The sequence below is a fragment of the Scyliorhinus torazame genome, chromosome 3 (genome assembly GCF_047496885.1).
Source record: "Scyliorhinus torazame isolate Kashiwa2021f chromosome 3, sScyTor2.1, whole genome shotgun sequence".
Lineage (NCBI taxonomy): Eukaryota > Metazoa > Chordata > Chondrichthyes > Carcharhiniformes > Scyliorhinidae > Scyliorhinus > Scyliorhinus torazame.
In genome coordinates, this window is record NC_092709.1 from 8,017,129 (window position 1) to 8,034,997 (window position 17,869).

Consider the following 17,869-nt stretch of genomic DNA (forward strand, 5'->3'; position numbering starts at 1 on the left):
CGCGGGCAATTGCTTTCTCGGAGGCCTGGTGCAGACATGATGGGCTGAATGCCCCCCACCCCCCCCACTCTGTAACAATTCTGTGACTCTGATGCTGTGAGAGTGACCCTGTCCACCCTCTCACAGGGTGGGGGTAAATAACCTCGCAGCCATTGTTTTGAAAAGCAAGTGATTTCAATCACATCACTGAAGGCAGATGATGTGCTCACATTGCTGCTTGTGGGAGCTTGCTGTGTGCAATCTGGCTGCCCATTTCCCACCTGACGACCGTGACTGCACCTGAAGAAGCACTTGCATTGGCTCGAAGCCCAGGTGCTGTGGAAATGTAAATCATTGGGCAAGTCTGGGCTGCTGACAATGTTGAATATATTGATGCAGAATCCACAAGAGAGCGCTCGGGGACAGGCACTGCCTCCTGCAAATTCCACATCTTCGTCTTTACACCTCTCAATAAAACCTGCAGCCGCTGCCCGCAACTTTAAAATAAACTAAAACAAATGCCTAGTCCCCAACATATTAGAAACTCTTCCTATTTATTGATCTGAAGTGGGGGAGAGAATCGGGCTGAATATTCTTATTTGAACCTGTTGATGCTCTCAGCCAAAAAAGTGTGAAAATAATTTGACTGAAATGCGATAGGAGCTTGCATTAAAGGAACAGAAACTACAGAGACAGGGAAATATGTGACCGCGCAAGCTGTTGCTTTCATCGGCCTGTTTGAAGCCACACACTTGTTTTGTAAGTTGCAATTTCTTGCATTTAGCAAAGGTTAACTTTCTGATGGAGTTATTCTGTGAGTGCTCCTGGGCGAGTTCACATCACAGCCGAGTGTCAGAAGGGAAGGCAGGTCGGCAGAGGAAGACTAAAGTCCCTTTAAGGGGACACTTTGACCCCGTAAAGATCTTAAACCTCCCACTTCGCTCAGTGACGTGGTCGAAAATCGACTCTTTAAATATGGAAAGTCAAATTGGTTTGTGAGTAACTTGGCACAGAGAGAGAGAGTGAGAGAGTGTGTACGGACAGTAATTCCAGGCTGAACCAGGGACTATCCGAGGCTGTGAAAGAACTGAGACAGAGACAGAGAGGAAATTCCCCTCTTGTGTATATTACAGCTCCGGCCACATGTATTGACAGAGAGTCCGGAGAGAGAGACACACACACACACAGACAGACTGAGAGGGGGGGGGGGGGGGAGACTGAATTTTCATCCCCACTGGATGGAGGAGCACTCCGGAACCGGCTTCAGACTGGATTCCGCCCACACAGCTCGGAGGTAAGCAGGAGGGCAAGTTTGGGCCATCGATTATGGGCTCTTTTTGCAGCATTAAAACACTAGAGAATGGGCGAATTGTGTGCGCGAGAGCATTGTCTGTGTGTATGAATGTTTTAGTGTATGTGTGTGAATTGTGTAGTGCGTGTGCGGTGTAGTGTGTGCGAGCATTGTCTGTGCGTGATGTTTAGTGTGCATGAGAGATTGTTTGTCAGTGTGTGTCAGTAAATGAGTGGGAGGATCGTCTGTAAGTGTGTGTGGTATAAATGAGTGTGAGGGTTATCTGTAAGTGTGTGTAGTGTAAATGAGTGAGGATTGTGTGTCAGTGTGTGTAGTGTAAATGAGTGAGGATTGTGTGTCAGTGTGTGTAGTGTAAATGAGTGGGAGGGTTGTCTAAGTGTGTGTAGTGTACGTGAGTGTCAGGGTTGTGTGTAAGCGTGTAGTGTAAGTGAGTGAGGGTTGTGTGTAAATGTGTCGTTAAATGAGTGAGGGTTGTGTGTAAGTGTGTGTAGTGTAAATGTGTGTGAAGGTTATCTGTAAGTGTAGTATAAATTAGTTTGTGGGTTGTGTGTAAGTGTGTCAGACAGTTGTGTGTAAATATGTGAGGGTTGTGTGTAAGTGTGTCAGACAGTTGTGTGTTTGTGCAGTATGAGTGCTGTATGGAAGTGTCAGACAGTTGTGTGCGTGTGCAGTGTAGAAGTGTGTCAGACAGTTGTGTGCTTGTGCAGTGTGTGTGCCAGACAGTTGTGTGTGTGTGCAATGCGAGTGCTGTGTGTGTGTCAGACAGTTGTGTTTGTGTGTGCAGTGAGGGATGTGTCGGGCTGTGAGGTAAATCACTGAGGAAGTGGCTGCTGCAGCAGAGACGGTTGTGTTTGAGGACAAAGGGGATTTGGAGAACACGATGCCTTTGTGTCTTTCCAGCGGCTCCTTCCCCCTTCCCAGCGCTAACGGAGGGGAAGTGAGCGGATTTGCAAACCGGCTCCAATACAGTTCGAACTCCGTCTTTTATTTGGGTTCCGTTGTCTGCCCTCAGTTTGAGGAGGAACCCGGTGTCCAGGAGCAGTGTGTTGTCTTTGGTCAGACGCCACGTGTTTCTAAAGCGAGTCCACGATATTAAACTGGTCAGAATGAGAAGGAACGGGCTGGGAAGGCTCCGTCTCCCTGTCCATTCACATCGGCTGCAAACAATTTAATAAATTCGCGAGTCTGTAAATTGAAGGGAGTGAGGTCAGTGTTTTTGTCTCTGAGAGTAACACTCACCTCGGAGTCACAAGGTGCTGGCAAAGGTACTACTGAGGGAGTGCTGCACTGTCACAGAGTCAGTACTGAGGGAGTGCTGCACTGTCACAGAGTCAGTGCTGTGGGAGTGCTGCACTGTCACAGAGTCAGTACTGAGGGAGTGCTGCACTGACAGAGGGTCAGTGCTGTGGGAGTGCTGCACTGTCACAGAGTCAGTACTGAGGGAGTGCTGCACTGTCACAGAGTCAGTACTGAGGGAGTGCCACACTGTCAGAGGGTCAGTACCGAGGGAGCACCGCACTGACAGAGGGTCAGTTCTGAGGGAGTGCTGCACTGACAGAGGGTCAGTTCTGAGGGAGTGCTGCACTGTCAGAGGGTCAGTACTGAGGGAGTGCTGCACTGTCAGAGGGTCAGTGCTGAGAGAGCAGCGCACGATCGGAGGGTCAGTACTGAGTGAAAGCTGTACTGTCAGAGTCAGTACTGAGGGAGTGCCGCACTGTTAGAGGGTCAGTACTGAGGGAGTGCTGCACTGTCAGAGGGTCAGCACTGAGGGAGCGCTGCACTGTCAGAGGGTCAGTACTGAGGGAGCGCTGCCCTGTCAGAGGGTCAGTACTGAGGGAGTGCCGCAGTGTCAGAGGGTCAGTACTGAGGGAGCACTGCACTGTCAGAGGGTCAGTACTGAGAGAGTGCCGCACTGTCAGAGGGTCAGTACTGAGGGAGTGCCACACTGTCAGAGGGTCAGTACTGAGGGAGTGCTGCACTGTCAGAGGGTCAGTACTGAGGGAGTGCTGCACTGTCAGAGGGACTGTACTGAGGGAGTGCTGCACTGTCAGAGGATCAGCACTGAGGGAGTGCTGCACTGTCAGAGGGTCAGCACTGACGGAGTGCCGCACTGTTAGAGGGTCAGTACTGTGGGAGTGTCGCACTGTCAGAGGGACAGTACTGAGGGAGTGCCGCACTGAGGGGCGGATGGGGTGGTCACACCCATGGAGTGCGCTGTGCTGTTGAAGGTGTTGTCTGTCAGACGAGATGTTAATCCAGGGCCATATCTGTTCTCTCAGGTCATAGAATCATAGAAAAGTTACGGCACTGAAGGAGGCCATTCGGCCCATCTTGTCCATGCCCGCCCGAGGTCACCCAAGTGCCCTTTCTAATCCCATCTTCCCGGTCCCTAGCCCTATAATTTACAGCACTTACGGTGCAGATCCAGGTAGTTTAGGGTGTCTCCCTCCACCACAATTAGGGCAGTGAATTCCAGACTCCCCACCACTCCTACACTTCTGCCACTTTTCTTGAATCTATGTCCCTTGGTTCTAGAATTCACCCCGAGGGAAACAATTTTATCCTGTCTCTGTCCCCCGTAGTGAATGGAGAATGAAATGAAATGAAAATCTCTTATTGTCACAAGTAGGCTTCAAAGGAAGTTACTGTGAAAAGCCCCTAGTCGCCACATTCCGACGCCTGTTCGGGGAGGCTGGTACGGGAAGATCGTTCAGCTGCTATTGCAAATAGACTGGAGCACTTCTCTCCAGTCTAGAGCTTTTCTTCTCTGCAGTTTTAGCTGCGCTCCGAAAGCTAGTGTTTGAAACAAACCAGTTGGACTTTAACCTGGTGTTGTAAGACTTCGTACTGTGCTCACCCCAGTCCAATGCTGGCATCTCCACATCTTTGTCAAAGAGCCCTCGGACTCGAAACATTAGCTCTTTACTCTCCCTCCAGATGCTGCCAGACCTGCTGAGCTTTTCCAGCATTTTCTCTTTGTTTCCAGATTTCAGCATCCGCAGTAATTTGCTTTTATGGAGCAGCTCTCACCTGGGCTAATCTATATCTCCCATCACTGAAACAGATTACCTGGCCATTTGCACATTGCCCTGTTTGTGGGGAGCTTGCTATTGGCTGCTGTGTATCCTGCATTATTACACTGCAAGAGGTATTTCATTGGCTGGAAGGCACTTTGGGATATCATGATAGGTGTTACACTAAACTCTTTCAATCGATCATTCAGGTGACGAGTGAGATTCCTGAATTTTTCTTCAATTCAGTGTTGACAGCATGGCCGATGAAAGCCGTGATACCCCGCTCCCAGCTTGTAACGTCTCGCGAGATCTAACGCGATCTTGCAAGATGATGTGATGTAAATCCTGCCCATTGTGGCCGGGATCACTTTTTGGCAAATCTGCATATTAGAGTGAGACAGTTAGTCTCACATTCATGTGCAGATTCTCGAGGTAGCTGAGGCCTTGGGATTCATCGCCTTCGCCTCCGAGACCTCGGGCGAGCACTCGAGGGGTCTCCCAGGGGATTGGAGGCCCCCAGCTGCATATCCTTTGGGCAGGGTGGTGCCCTTGGCCTGCTGGTCACATGTGGACACCCTGGCCCTGCCCAGGTGGACCTGACAGCTGGCATGGGCACTGGCAGAGTACATGTGACTTGGTCGGGGGTGCCTGATGTGGATCTAGGGAAGGGGCGGTGTTCGTTCCCATAGTGCGTTCGGGCTGGGAGGAGGGTGGGGATTGTTTTGGTGGTCTTGGAAGACGGGATGCCCATTGTACAAAATGAGGCTATGTGTGGCCTTGTCCGCGCGTTACCCATTCAGGCCTGGTTGGGGCTAGTTTAGCACAGGGCTAAATCGCTGGCTTTGAAAGCAGACCAAGGCAGGCCAGCAACACGGTTCAATTCCCGTGCCAGCCTCCCCGAACAGGCGGCGGAATGTGGCGACTAGGGGCTTTTCACAGTAACTTCATTCGAAGCCTACTTATGACAATAAGCAAATTTCATTTCATTTCAGGCCTCTTATACAGCGCAAGTCGTGTTGAATACACGTGGCTAAACGCCCTCGCGAGGGGGCTTTGTTTCCTTTTGGGAGAATCGCACCCTTAGTCTTGTCCCCGCCTGTCACGTGACTGGCGATGGGGTGGAGTTTGGGTGGTGTTGGGTGGTGAATGGTTGGTGTTGGGGTGGGGGGAGGGGAGGTGAGTGTGCGGTGCTGGGGTGAGCAGTGGATAGTGTTGGGTGGGGGGGGGGGAGTGTGCGGTGCTGGGGTGAGTAGTGTTGGGTGGGGGGGGGGAGTGTGGTGTTAGGATGGGGTGGGGTTGGGCGATGCGGTGGTGTGTGCGGAGTTGAGCGGAGAGGGGGTGGTGTGATGTTGGACGGGGACGATGGTATGGTGTTAGAAGCGGGGGTGCTGTTGGGTAGGGGGAGTAGGTGGTGTTGGGGGGTGGGAAGTGGGTGGTGTTAGGGTGGGGAATGCGTGTGTGTGCTGTTGGGCGAGGGTGATGGAGTTGTGTGGGGGAGGAGAGTGTGTTTTTGGGTGGGGTAGATGTGTTAGAGTGGGGTTGGGTGGTATAGAGGGGGGTGGCGGGATGGATGGTGTTGGGTGGCGTGGATATAGACGGGTGCGTTTTGTGATGTCAACCATGCGGAGAAAATCTGGAACACATGAAATCTTCATCCTCCACAAGTGACCCATCCCCAGCACAGCTCTCTCGCCTTGTGCCCCCTTCACCCCCAGCTCTGTACATTGAAGGTGTGCCCAGCTGTTCAAGGTTCACCCGCTCGAAATACTGACTCTGCAACGTTAACAAAGAGGAACATAGAACATAGAAAATACAGCACAGAACAGGCCCTTCGGCCCACGATGTTGTGCCGAACCTTTGTCCTAGATTAATCATAGATTATCATTGAATTCACAGTGCAGAAGGAGGCCATTCGGCCCTTTGAGTCTGCACCGGCTCCTGGAAAGAGCACCCTACCCAAACTCAACACCTCCACCCAACACCAAGGGCAATTTTGGACATTAAGGGCAATTTATCATTGGCCAATTCACCTAACCTGCACATCTTTGGACTGTGGGAGGAAACCGGAGCACCCGGAGGAAACCCACGCAGACACGGGGAGGACGTGCAGACTCCGCACAGACAGTGACCCAAGCCAGAATCGAACCTGGGACCCTGGAGCTGTGAAGCAATTGTGCTATCCACAATGCTACCGTGCTGCCCTTAAGAACAAATAAATCTACACTATATCATTTTACCGTAATCCATGTACCTATCCAATAGCTGCTTGAAGGTCCCTAATGTTTCCGACTCAACTACTTCCACAGGCAGTGCATTCCATGCCCCCACTACTCTCTGGGTAAAGAACCTACCTCTGATATCCCTCCTATATCTTCCACCTTTCACCTTAAATTTATGTCCCCTTGTAATGGTTTGTTCCACCCGGGGAAAAAGTCTCTGACTGTCTACTCTATCTATTCCCCTGATCATCTTATAAACCTCTATCAAGTCGCCCCTCATCCTTCTCCGTTCTAATGAGAAAAGGCCTAGCACCCTCAACCTTTCCTCGTAAGACCTACTCTCCATTCCAGGCAACATCCTGGTAAATCATCTTTGCACCTTTTCCAAAGCTTCCACATCCTTCCTAAAATGAGGCGACCAGAACTGTACACAGTACTCCAAATGTGGCCTTACCAAAGTTTTGTACAGCTGCATCATCACCTCACGGCTCTTAAATTCAATCCCTCTGTTAATGAACGCGAGCACACCATAGGCCTTCTTCACAGCTCTATCCACTTGAGTGGCAACTTTCAAAGATGTATGAACATAGACCCCAAGATCTCTCTGCTCCTCCACATTGCCAAGAACTCTACGGTTAACCCTGTATTCCGCATTCATATTTGTCCTTCCAAAATGGACAACCTCACACTTTTCAGGGTTAAACTCCATCTGCCACTTCTCAGCCCAGCTCTGCATCCTATCTATGTCTCTTTGCAGCCGACAACAGCCCTCCTCACTATCCACAACTCCACCAATCTTCGTATCGTCTGCAAATTTACTGACCCACCCTTCAACTCCCTCATCCAAGTCATTAATGAAAATCACAAACAGCAGAGGACCCAGAACTGATCCCTGCGGTACACCACTGGTAACTGAGATCCAGGCTGAATATTTGCCATCCACCACCACTCTCTGACTTCTATCGGTTAGCCAGTTCGTTATCCAACTGGCCAAATTTCCCACTATCCCATGCCTCCTTACTTTCTGCATAAGCCTACCATGGGGAACCTTATCAAATGCCTTACTAAAATCCATGTACACTACATCCACTGCTTTACCTTCATCCACATGCTTGGTCACCTCCTCAAAGAATTCAATAAGACTTGTAAGGCAAGACCTACCCCTCACAAATCCGTGCTGACTATCCCTAATCAAGCAGTGTCTTTCCAGATGCTCAGAAATCCTATCCTTCAGTACCCTTTCCATTACTTTGCCTACCACTGAAGTAAGATTAACTGGCCTGTAATTCCCAGGGTTATCCCTAGTCCCTTTTTAGAACAGGGGCACGACATTCGCCACTCTCCAATCCCCTGGTACCACCCCTGTTGACAGTGAGGACGAAAAGATCATTGCCAACGGCTCTGCAATTTCACCTCTTGCTTCCCATAGAATCCTTGGATATATCCCATTAGTCCCGGGGGACTTGTCTATACTCAAGTTTTTCAAAATGCCCAACACATCTTCCTTCCTAACAAGTATTTCCTCGAGCTTACCAATCTGTTTCACACTGTCCTCTCCAACAATATGGCCCCTCTCATTCGTAAATACAGAAGAAAAGTACTCGTTCAAGACCTCTCCTATCTCTTCAGACTCAATACACAATCTCCCGCTACTGTCCTTGATCGGACCTACCCTCGCTCTCACCATTCTCATATTTCTCACATATGTGTAAAAGGCCTTGGGGTTTTCCTTGATCCTACCCACCAAAGATTGTTCATGCCCTCTCTTAGCTCTCCTAATCCCTTTCTTCAGTTCCCTCCTGGCTATCTTATATCCCTCCAGCGCCCTATCTGAACCTTGTTTCCTCAGCCTTACATACGTCTCCTTCTTCCTCTTAACAAAACATTCTTTTTTTTTAATAAACAATTTTAATGAGGTATTTTTGGCATTACAAACAACAGTATAAAAAAAAACAGTGTGCACAGAACAAGAAAAATAATGCAATCGCCGACTCCAATCCCGCCAAGTCCCGCCTAATTACCCCCCTATTCTACGCTACCCTAACCCCCCCCCCTGCTGACGATTAATTCTCCGCGAAGAGGTCGATGAATTGTTGCCACCTCCGGGCGAACCCTAACAGTGACCCTCTCAAGGCAAACTTAATCTTCTCTAGGCCGAGAAAGCTCACCATGTCACGAATTCAAGGGCTGTGAGTCCCCCCAAGCTAGCAGTATCCATCTCTGGGCTATCAGGGAAGCAAAGGCCAGAACATCTGCCTCTTTCTCCTTCTGGATTCCCGGGTCTTCCGACCCCCCAAAAATCGCCACCTATGGACTCATTGCCACCCTTGTTTTCAATACTCTGGACATAACGTTCGCAAACCCCTGCCAATATCCCCTAAGTTTTGGACACGCCCAGAACATGTGAACATGATTCGCTGGTCCCCCCGCACATTTTACACACCTGTCCTCCACCCCAGCGTATCTACTCATCCGGGCCACTGTCATGTGAATCCTTGGATATATCCCGTCAGGCCCGGGGGACTTGTCTATCCTCAAGTTTTTCAAAATGCCCAACACATCTTCCTTCCTAACAAGTATTTCCTCGAGCTTACCAATCTGTTTCACACTGTCCTCTCCAACAATATCGCCCCCTCATTTGTAAATACAGAAGAAGAGTACTCGTTCAAGACCTCTCCTATCTCTTCAGACTCAATACACAATCTCCCGCTACTGTCCTTGATCGGAGCAGAGAGGCAGTTCTTCTGGGTGTCCGGGACAATATTTATCCCTCAACCAGTCTCATTGGGCACATTGGCTGGGATTTCCTGGCCTCACTGCGGCCCAGCCAGAAATCCATTAACGTTCAAGGGCGAGCGGGCCAGAAATCCCACCCATTGCCTCGTAATTATCACGCTGGTGTGTGTGGGATCTTGCTGTGTGCAGTTTGGTTGCTGATTTCCCTACATTACAACAAAGACTCCACTTGAAAAATAACTTTGTTGGCTGTGGAAATGCTTTGTAACATCCCGAGGTAGTGTAAGGTGCTATGGAAATGTAACATCTTTGTTCCAGTTGTGGTGTAGATATAGCGAGTCTCTCACATTTTCTGCCTCCACGCACTCTGTCTGTAGCTCCCGAAACACAAACATGCAGAACACTCAGTCCCATATCCCACTGCTGCCAGTTGCCCACCTTTGACTCTGTTACCCCCACACTGTAAATACCCCACTGATGCTCTTGACCGCCCCCCCATGCTAACCCCCTCCAGAAACAAAGCTGCCAATTTGTGCACAGCTAGATTCCACAAGAAGCAATATGGGGATGGCCAGATTATCTGTTGATGTGATATTGGATTAACATTAATCCAGGGGCTAGTTTAGCACAGTGGGCTAAACAGCTGGCTTGTAATGCAGAACAATGCCAGCAGTGCGGGTTCAATTCCCGTACCAGCCTCCCCGAACAGGAGCCAGAATGTGGCGACTAGGGGCTTTTCACAGTAACTTCATTGAAGTCTACTTGTGACAATCAGCTATTATTATTATAACATTGGTCAAGACATCATAAATAAGGGCAGCGCGGCGGTGCAGTGGTTAGCCCTGCTGCCTCACGGCGCCGAGGTCCCAGGCTCGATCCTGGCTCTGGGTCACTGTCCGTGTGGAGTTTGCACATTCTCCCCATGTTTGCGAGGGTTACGTCCCCACAACCCAAAAATGTGCAGGCTAGGTGGATTGGCCACGCTAAATTGCCGCTTAATTGGAAAAATTAATTGGGCACTCTAAATTTATTTTTAAAAAGACATCATAAATAACTCAGATGCTCTTTTTTGAAGTTATTCTCCCAGGTGGCCCGGACCGATATTTAGATGGATGGTTGTTATCACACTGCTGTGTATGGGATCTCGCTGTGCGCAAATTGGCTGTTGCATTTCCCATGTCGCAACATCTTAAAAAGGAGCTGCAATGGCTTTGAAGCGCTTTGGGATGTCCCGTGGCTGTGAACGGTGCAGTAGAAATGCAAGTCCTTCCTTTCTGTAATCCATTTCTAAAGATAGATCAGATCAGAGTGAAATATGGATTAGACAGGCACAGAAACACTGAGAGAAGATGTCAACCAGCTTGGCGAGGTTTCCTCCTCCTCTCCCTCTCTTGTCGATGTTCCTTGAGACTTTAGGAAGTATTTGTGGATTGTGCGAGGTGAGTTTGGATGTTTGGTGTTCTTTTTATTGTGCTGGTACTTGCCTTGACCTTTCGGGCAGAATGCCCACAGGGAAAGAGATTGTGGACTTTCCTTGCATTACATGAGTCATTTATGACGATTCATTCAATATATTGCAATATATTATAATTATGCATTCCTTCAGTATGATTCATTTCATATTTTTATTTAAATTAAATTTTGATTTATGTGAGCATTATATTAAGACTGTGATGTAGCCCACTGCTGGAGAGGCAATTCCCTCAAAATAAATATTGGGGAGACTGAGCCAATGTCTTCGCCCCCCTACCTACCAAGCCTGTTCCCCTCTCGAGCAACCGTCTGAAGTTGAACCGGATTTTCTGTCACCTTGTTTCCCTATTTGACCCCGAGAGGTCGAGCCACGTATCTGTGACATCACCAAGACCGTCTAGTTCCACCTCCGTCACGCCATCCAAACCTGCCCCGGCCTCAGCACACCCACTGCTGTCGCCCTCTTCTGGCGAGGCTGGATTTTGTGTTTGCAGTGAGGGCCCCCACCCACCGGTTGGAGAGCCAGCAGGAGGCCCGACACCCCCGGCACTCAACATGGGCGGCGTCAGGACTCCCCCGGGCGGACATCCTGCCTACCGAGAACCAATCGGTGGCTGGCAGGCCTCCATTGCCCATCAGTGTTGTTGGGGGGGGGGGGGGGGGGTTGGATAATGTCCCCACCAGAGGTGGGGGATTGACGAAAGAGCCAGGCCGCGGGTAAGTGAGGGTGGGGCGGGGTAATCCCCCCATTCCCGGCATTGGGTCCCTCGACCAGGGTACTCAGTACTTGTGAAAGAGATAAACTTCATGCTGCCCTCCATCACCATGGGCATCCACTGTCAACCCCAATGTGGTTTGTTGGGCGGCTTTTGTGAGGGCCACGAAGAATCCAGCACGAGTTTTAAGGGTACAAAATAATAACATTTATTTACAATAACATATATGTATAACAGCAGCAGCAAACTCGCTTGCTGCACACTCCTTCCTGCTGGTTCCAAACTGGCCAGCTTTATTTATACTTGGAGTTTACTAATGGTTTCTCCGCCCCCCTCATTGGGGAAGCTCATACTCCCACAGGATTGTGGGGTTGTCATTAGACCTCAGCCAATGGTAAGCAGGCAGGTTATAACATCCCTCCCCCCCCCAAAGTCCAAGGAATCCACCGAAGACCCTGGCGAAGGAGGGCGTCGGACTCGTTTGGCCGCAGGCCGGACACCATTTGCACGCGGCGCTGGATCAGGCGGCGTGTAACGAGACGGAGATCGGCGCTTCCGTGATGAACGGCGTAACGGTTGTACATCCACGGCCCGTGGACCCGAGGATTCCCCCTCTGATGCGTCCTGTGTCTCCATCTCGGAGTCAGAGTCTGCTGCCTCCGTCATGTCAGCGTCTCTATCTCCTATTCGGTTCTGTAACGACCTGCGCAGGCTTTGAGTGAGGCACCAGTGGAAGACTGCATGGGCAGCACGGTAGCATTGCGGATAGCACAATTGCTTCACAGCTCCAGGGTCCCAGGTTCAATTCCGGCTTGGGTCACTGTCTGTGTGGAGTCTGCACATCCTCCCCGTGTGTGCGTGGGTTTCCTCCGGGTGCTCCGGTTTCCTCCCACAGTCCAAAGATGTGCAGGTTAGGTGGATTGGCCATGATAAATTGCCCTTAGTGTCCAAAATTGCCCTTAGTGTTGGGTGGGGTTACTGGGTACTAGGTTATGGGGATAGGGTGGAGGTGTTGACCGTGGGTAAGGTGCTCTTTCCAAGAGCCGGTGCAGACTCGAGGGGCCGAATGGCCTCCTTCTGCACTGTAAATTCTATGAAATACCTTCCCTTGTCTCTGGTCTCTTTGGCTGAAATGAGCTCCGGGTGCGGGGAATCGTTGGAGGGGATAGCCTTCTGGACCGAACGTGGTCTACATGTTTGCGCTGGAGACGACCCTGGGCTTGCACCTGGTACGATATAGGGCCCGTTTGGCGAAAGATTACGCCAGGAACCCACTGGGCACCACCAGCAAAATTCCGAACGAACACTGGGTCACCGGGCTCAAACTGCCGAATCGGCCGATGCCGAGAAAATCCCTGTCCCTGCCGTTCTTGTGTGCGGCGTACTTGTGCGCCAATGTCCGGGAAAACCATACTAAGGCGGGTGCGAAGTCTCCGGCCCATTAGGAGTTCTGTGGGAGCTACCCCAGTCACCGCATGGGGGGTGGTCCTATACGTAAACAAAAAGCGAGCCAGTCTCGTGTCCATTGATCCGGAAGACTGCTTCTTTAGGCCTCGTTTGAATGTCTGCACTGCGCGCTCCGCCAACCCATTTGAAGCCGGGTGGTAAGGGGCAGTGCGGATATGGCGTATGCCGTTCATCTTCATGAACCTCGCAAACTACTCACTCGTGAATTGAGTGCAGTTATCCGTGACCAGCACCTCGGGGAGGCTATGCGTACTAAAAGACAAATGCATCTTTTCAATTGTTGCGCAGGACGTTGTCCCCTGCATCTTATGCACCTCTAGCCATTTAGACTGGGCGTTGATTAATAGAAGGAACATGGATCCTTGAAAAGGGCCTGCGAAATCTGCGTGCAAGCGTGCCCAAGGCCGCCCTGGCCATTCCCAGTGATGTAGGGGCGCGGCCGGCGGAAGCTTCTGATGCTCCTGGCAAATGGAGCAGTTTTGGGCCACCTTTTCAATGTCGGTGTCAAGGCCTGGCCACCAGACATAACTCCGGGCCAACATTTTCATTTTGGTCACACCTGGATGCCCATTTTGCAAGTCTGTTAGTATCAGCTCCTGGCCTTTTTCCGGTACAATCACACGCATCCCCCACAAGAGGATGCCGTCTTCCACGCTGAATTCTGACAGCTTGGAGGAAAATGCCCGCAACTCGCCTGGGAGCTGTCTATGCTGCCCCCCATACAGGACTATGTGCCGAACCTTTGACAGGACTGGCTCTGTCTGGGTCCACTCATGAATCTGTGATGCCGTGACAGGCAAGGTGTCCATAAAATTTAGGGTTGCAACCACCTCACCGGTCGTGGGGGTCGACATGGGGCCGGTCGATAAAGGCAATCGGCTCAGTGCGTCGGCATTTGCTATCTGCGTTCCTGGTTTGTGCTCCAGAGAATACTCGTATGCAGCAAGCAACAAAGCCCAGCGCTGGATCCGTGCAGAAGCAATGGGCGGTATTGGCTTATCCTCTCTGAAAAGTCCCAGCAGAGGCTTATGATCAGTCACGATAGTGAAATGGCGGCCATACACGTACTGGTGGAAGCGTTTCACCGCAAAAACCACTGCCAGGCCCTCCGTCTCGATCTGCGCGTACTTTTTCTCCGCTGCAGTCAATGTGCGGGAGGCGAAAGCTATCGGTCGCTCGGCCCCGTTCTCCATCTTGTGGGACAGGACCGCCCCAATACCATACGGGGATGCATCACATGTGATGAGCAAAGGCTTTCCAGGATCATAGTGGGTTAGTAACCCAGACGACGACAATTGTTGTTTTACCCGCCGGAAAGCGGTTTCTTGCGGCTGACCCCAAACCCAGGTGTGATTTTTCTTTAGCAGCAGGTGCAAGGGGGCCAGCGTAGTTGCCAGATTGGGGAGGAACTTCCCATAATAGTTTACGAGACCGAGAAAAGAACAAAGATGCGAGGTGTCAGTCGGGGCGGGAGCCTGTTGAATCGCACGCACCTTCTCTGTGACGGGGTGCAAACCTTCGCGGTCCACCCGATAACCTAGGTAGACTACTTCCTTTGCCTGAAATACGCACTTTGTGCGACGTAAACGGACTCCAGCCTCCGAAAAGCGTCTAAGGACAGCCTCCAGATTTTCCAAATGTTCCTGCTCCGACGTCCCTGTAATCAAAACGTCATCTAAGTAGACCGCAACACGTGATAAACCTCCCAAAATGCCCTCCATAACACGTTGAAAAATAGCACAGGCAGAGGATACTCTAAAGGGCAACCGTGTATATTCATACAGGCCCCAGTGTGTATTAATCGTTACATATGGTCGGGAGGCAAGGTGCAGCTCCAACTGCAGGTAGGCATGACTCATATCTAATTTTGTGAAGGAGAGTCCGCCTGCAAGCTTCGCGTAGAGATCCTCTATGCGAGGCATTGGATATAGGTCGAGTCGGGAAGCCGTATTCACTGTAAGTTTATAGTCGCCGCACAAGCGAACTGTGGCATCTCGCTTCATTACAGGTACAATTGGTGCTGCCCAGTCGGCAAAACGGACGGGCCTGATAATACCCAAACTCTCCAAACGAGTGAGCTCCCCTTCCACCTTCTTGAGCAAGGCGTAAGGCACCGGGCGCGCCCGGAAATAGCGCGGCGTGGCTCCTGGTTCGACTTGGATACGGGCTACGGCCCCTTTTAGTTTCCCCAAACAAGGCTGGAATACATCTGGGTATCGTCCTAGCACCTCAGTCGACCCTTCAGAAACTGTTTGGAGGATGTGCTGCCATTGCAACCGCAAATGGCGCAACCAGTCCCGACCCAACAGGCTGGGCCCATGGCCGCGCACCACGATAAGTGGGAAACGCCCCTCCTGGCGTCCATAAACAACAGGGGTCATTGTAGTTCCTGCAATGTCCAGTGGTTCCCCCGTGTAGGTGGCCAACCTGGCCTGTGAGTCGGTTAATGTAAGGGTCTGTATACCCTGCTTGATGCGATCAAATGTCCTCTGGGCGATCACGGAGACCGCTGCGCCAGTGTCCAACTCCATCTCAAGCGGGTGGCCATTGACTCGTACTGTCACCTTAATGGGGGCCACACGGGGAGCTGCCACACAATGCAGCTGCAGGCAGTCGTCCTCCGTCTCCACGTCCTCAGGAGTAGTCGCCGCAGGTTCATCCACATGGAAGGTACGGCCCCTGGGCTGGTCCCAGTTTCGGTCGGAACGACGGCGCCTCTGGCGCCCCCAGGACCGGTGTCCGCAATGGGTCGGCGCCTACAAGTCTGACACGGGCATGGCTCCTCATCCATTGGTTCTGGAGAAGGCTCCCTTCGGGGAGGAATGTCCAACGGCCACTGGCGTCGGTCCGGACGTCGCCTCGCCCAAGGTACCGCAGGAGTGCGGGGGGACGTTTTCGGACGGAAGGGGTTGCGCCCCAAGGCATGCACTTCCATTCCCTGTAGCTCCTGCACTCCTCGTTCTGCGCTCTCTCGGGACAATACTATTTGAATGGCCTGTTGAAAAGTCAATGTTGGCTCAGCTAACAACTTCCTCTAGATGGCCGCATTGTTAATACCGCAAACCAAACGGTCGCGTAACATTTCTGACAAGGTCTCACCATAGTCACAGTACTCTGCAATCCTGCGTAGCCTGGATAGAAAATCGGCAAGGGATTCTCCTGGGGTCCTCTCAGCGGTATTAAACCGGTAACGCTGGACTATTGTGGATGGGGTTGAGTTAAAATGCTGCCCCACTATATTCACAAGTTCATCAAACGTTTTGGTGTCCGGCGCAGCTGGGTACATAAGGCTCCTAATCACCCCAAATGTATGCGGGCCGCAGGCGGTGAGCAATATGACCACCTGGCGCTCGTTTTCGGTGATATTGTTTGCCCGGAAATAGTAACGCATCCGTTGTGCGTATTGGTTCCAGCTTTCCAGCGCAGCATCAAAAACATCCAAACGTCCGTACAGAGGCATGGTATAACAGAAAACAACTTCCAACCTGTATCCAACAAAAATCCAGGGAGGTGGCTTCAGCAGTGTAGACAGCCATTCACTTTAACCTTCGTCGCCAGTTTTGTGAGGGCCATGAAGAATCCAGCACGAGTTTTAAGGATACAAAGTAATAACATTTATTTACAATAACATATATATAACCACAGCAGCAGCAACTTCCCTTGCTGCACACTCCTTCCTCTGGTTCCTAAACTGGCCAGCTTTATTTATACTAGGAGTTTACTAATGGTTTCTCCGCCCCCCTCATTGGGGAAGCTCATACTCCCACAGGATTGTGGGATTGTCATTAGTCCCCAGCCAATGGTAAGCAGGCAGGTTATAACAGCGGCCTTCAAGAGACATGGGAAACCCATGGCAGGTTGGTGTAAATTCCTGAACGACCACTAAATCCCGCTGGGCTCAGTGATAATGACCTTTTACTGGCTCATTAGTGAGCCTAATTAGCCAGCGGGTGGGTTCCCTGCATCAGCTCATTTCCTCTACTGACTTAATGGCGGCTAGTTTTCTCGGCAGCGGGAGTTGAATGCTTGGTTTCCCCTGCGGTTATGCAGGCCCATCCGTTACCCAGCGCTACTCTGGTGAGCTCCATGAAATCCAGTCAGGACTGGCCTTGCAGTTTCTATCCTGTCTCAATGTAAAGCTATCTGACACGCTGCTGCCCATTTCTTAACTCATACCAAGGCCCCTTCACCCATCACTGCTGAGCTCTCTGAACTATACTGCTCCAAGTTAATCAATGACTTGATTTAAAGTTCTCACTCTTGTTTTTAATTGAATTTATGGCCTCACCCCTCCCGATTTTTGGAATCTCCTCAGAGATCATAGAATGATCGGATTTACAGTTCAGAAGGAGGACATTCGGCCCATCGAGACTGCATCGGCCCTTGGAAAGAGCACCCTATTTAAGCCCATGCCTCTACCCTATCCCCGTAACCCAGTAACCCCAACTAACCTTTTGGACACTAAGGGCAATTTATCGTGGCCAATCCACCTAACCTGCGCGTCTTTGGACTGTGGGAGGAAACCGGAGCACCCGGAGGAAACCTGCGCAGGCACGGGGAGAACGTGCAGACTCCGCACAGGCACCTGAGGCCGAAGTTGAACCTGGGACCCTGGAGCTGTGAGGCAGCAGTGCTAACCACTGTGCCCCCGTGCTCCTCTAATTCTGGCCTCTTGAGCAGGCCTGATTTTAATGACTCCACCAGTGTTGGCCGTGCCTTCCGCTGCTAAGGTTGCAGGTCCTTGACTCCTCTCCATAAACCTCTCTGCCTCCCTCTACTCCTTTAAGACACTCCTTAGAACTTACCTCTTTGACCAAGATTTTTGCTCTCTTGTTCTAGTATCACTTCACATAGCCCTGTGTCAAATTCTCTTTTATCATGCTCCTGTGAATTGCCTTGGACAATTAACATGTTAAAGGTGCAGCATAGACACATTTTTTGACATTATTAAGA

The 17,869-nt window shown here is 50.9% G+C and overlaps 1 protein-coding gene across 6 annotated transcripts in view; it reads left to right on the forward strand.

Moving 5' to 3' along the window:
• Positions 1–889: 889 nt before the first annotated feature.
• LOC140408279 (electrogenic sodium bicarbonate cotransporter 1-like) overlaps positions 890–17,869 on the forward strand; it is a 356,190-nt gene continuing 339,210 nt past the window's right edge. Inside the window, exon 1 of one of the 6 annotated variants that reach the window (XM_072495256.1) lies at positions 890–1,273. In XM_072495256.1, coding sequence (XP_072351357.1) covers positions 1,218–1,273 — 56 coding nt within the window. In that variant the 5' untranslated portion in view covers positions 890–1,217. The remainder of the gene's footprint in view (positions 1,274–17,869) is intronic. The other 5 variants (XM_072495257.1, XM_072495258.1, XM_072495259.1 and 2 more) reach the window with 5 other exon arrangements.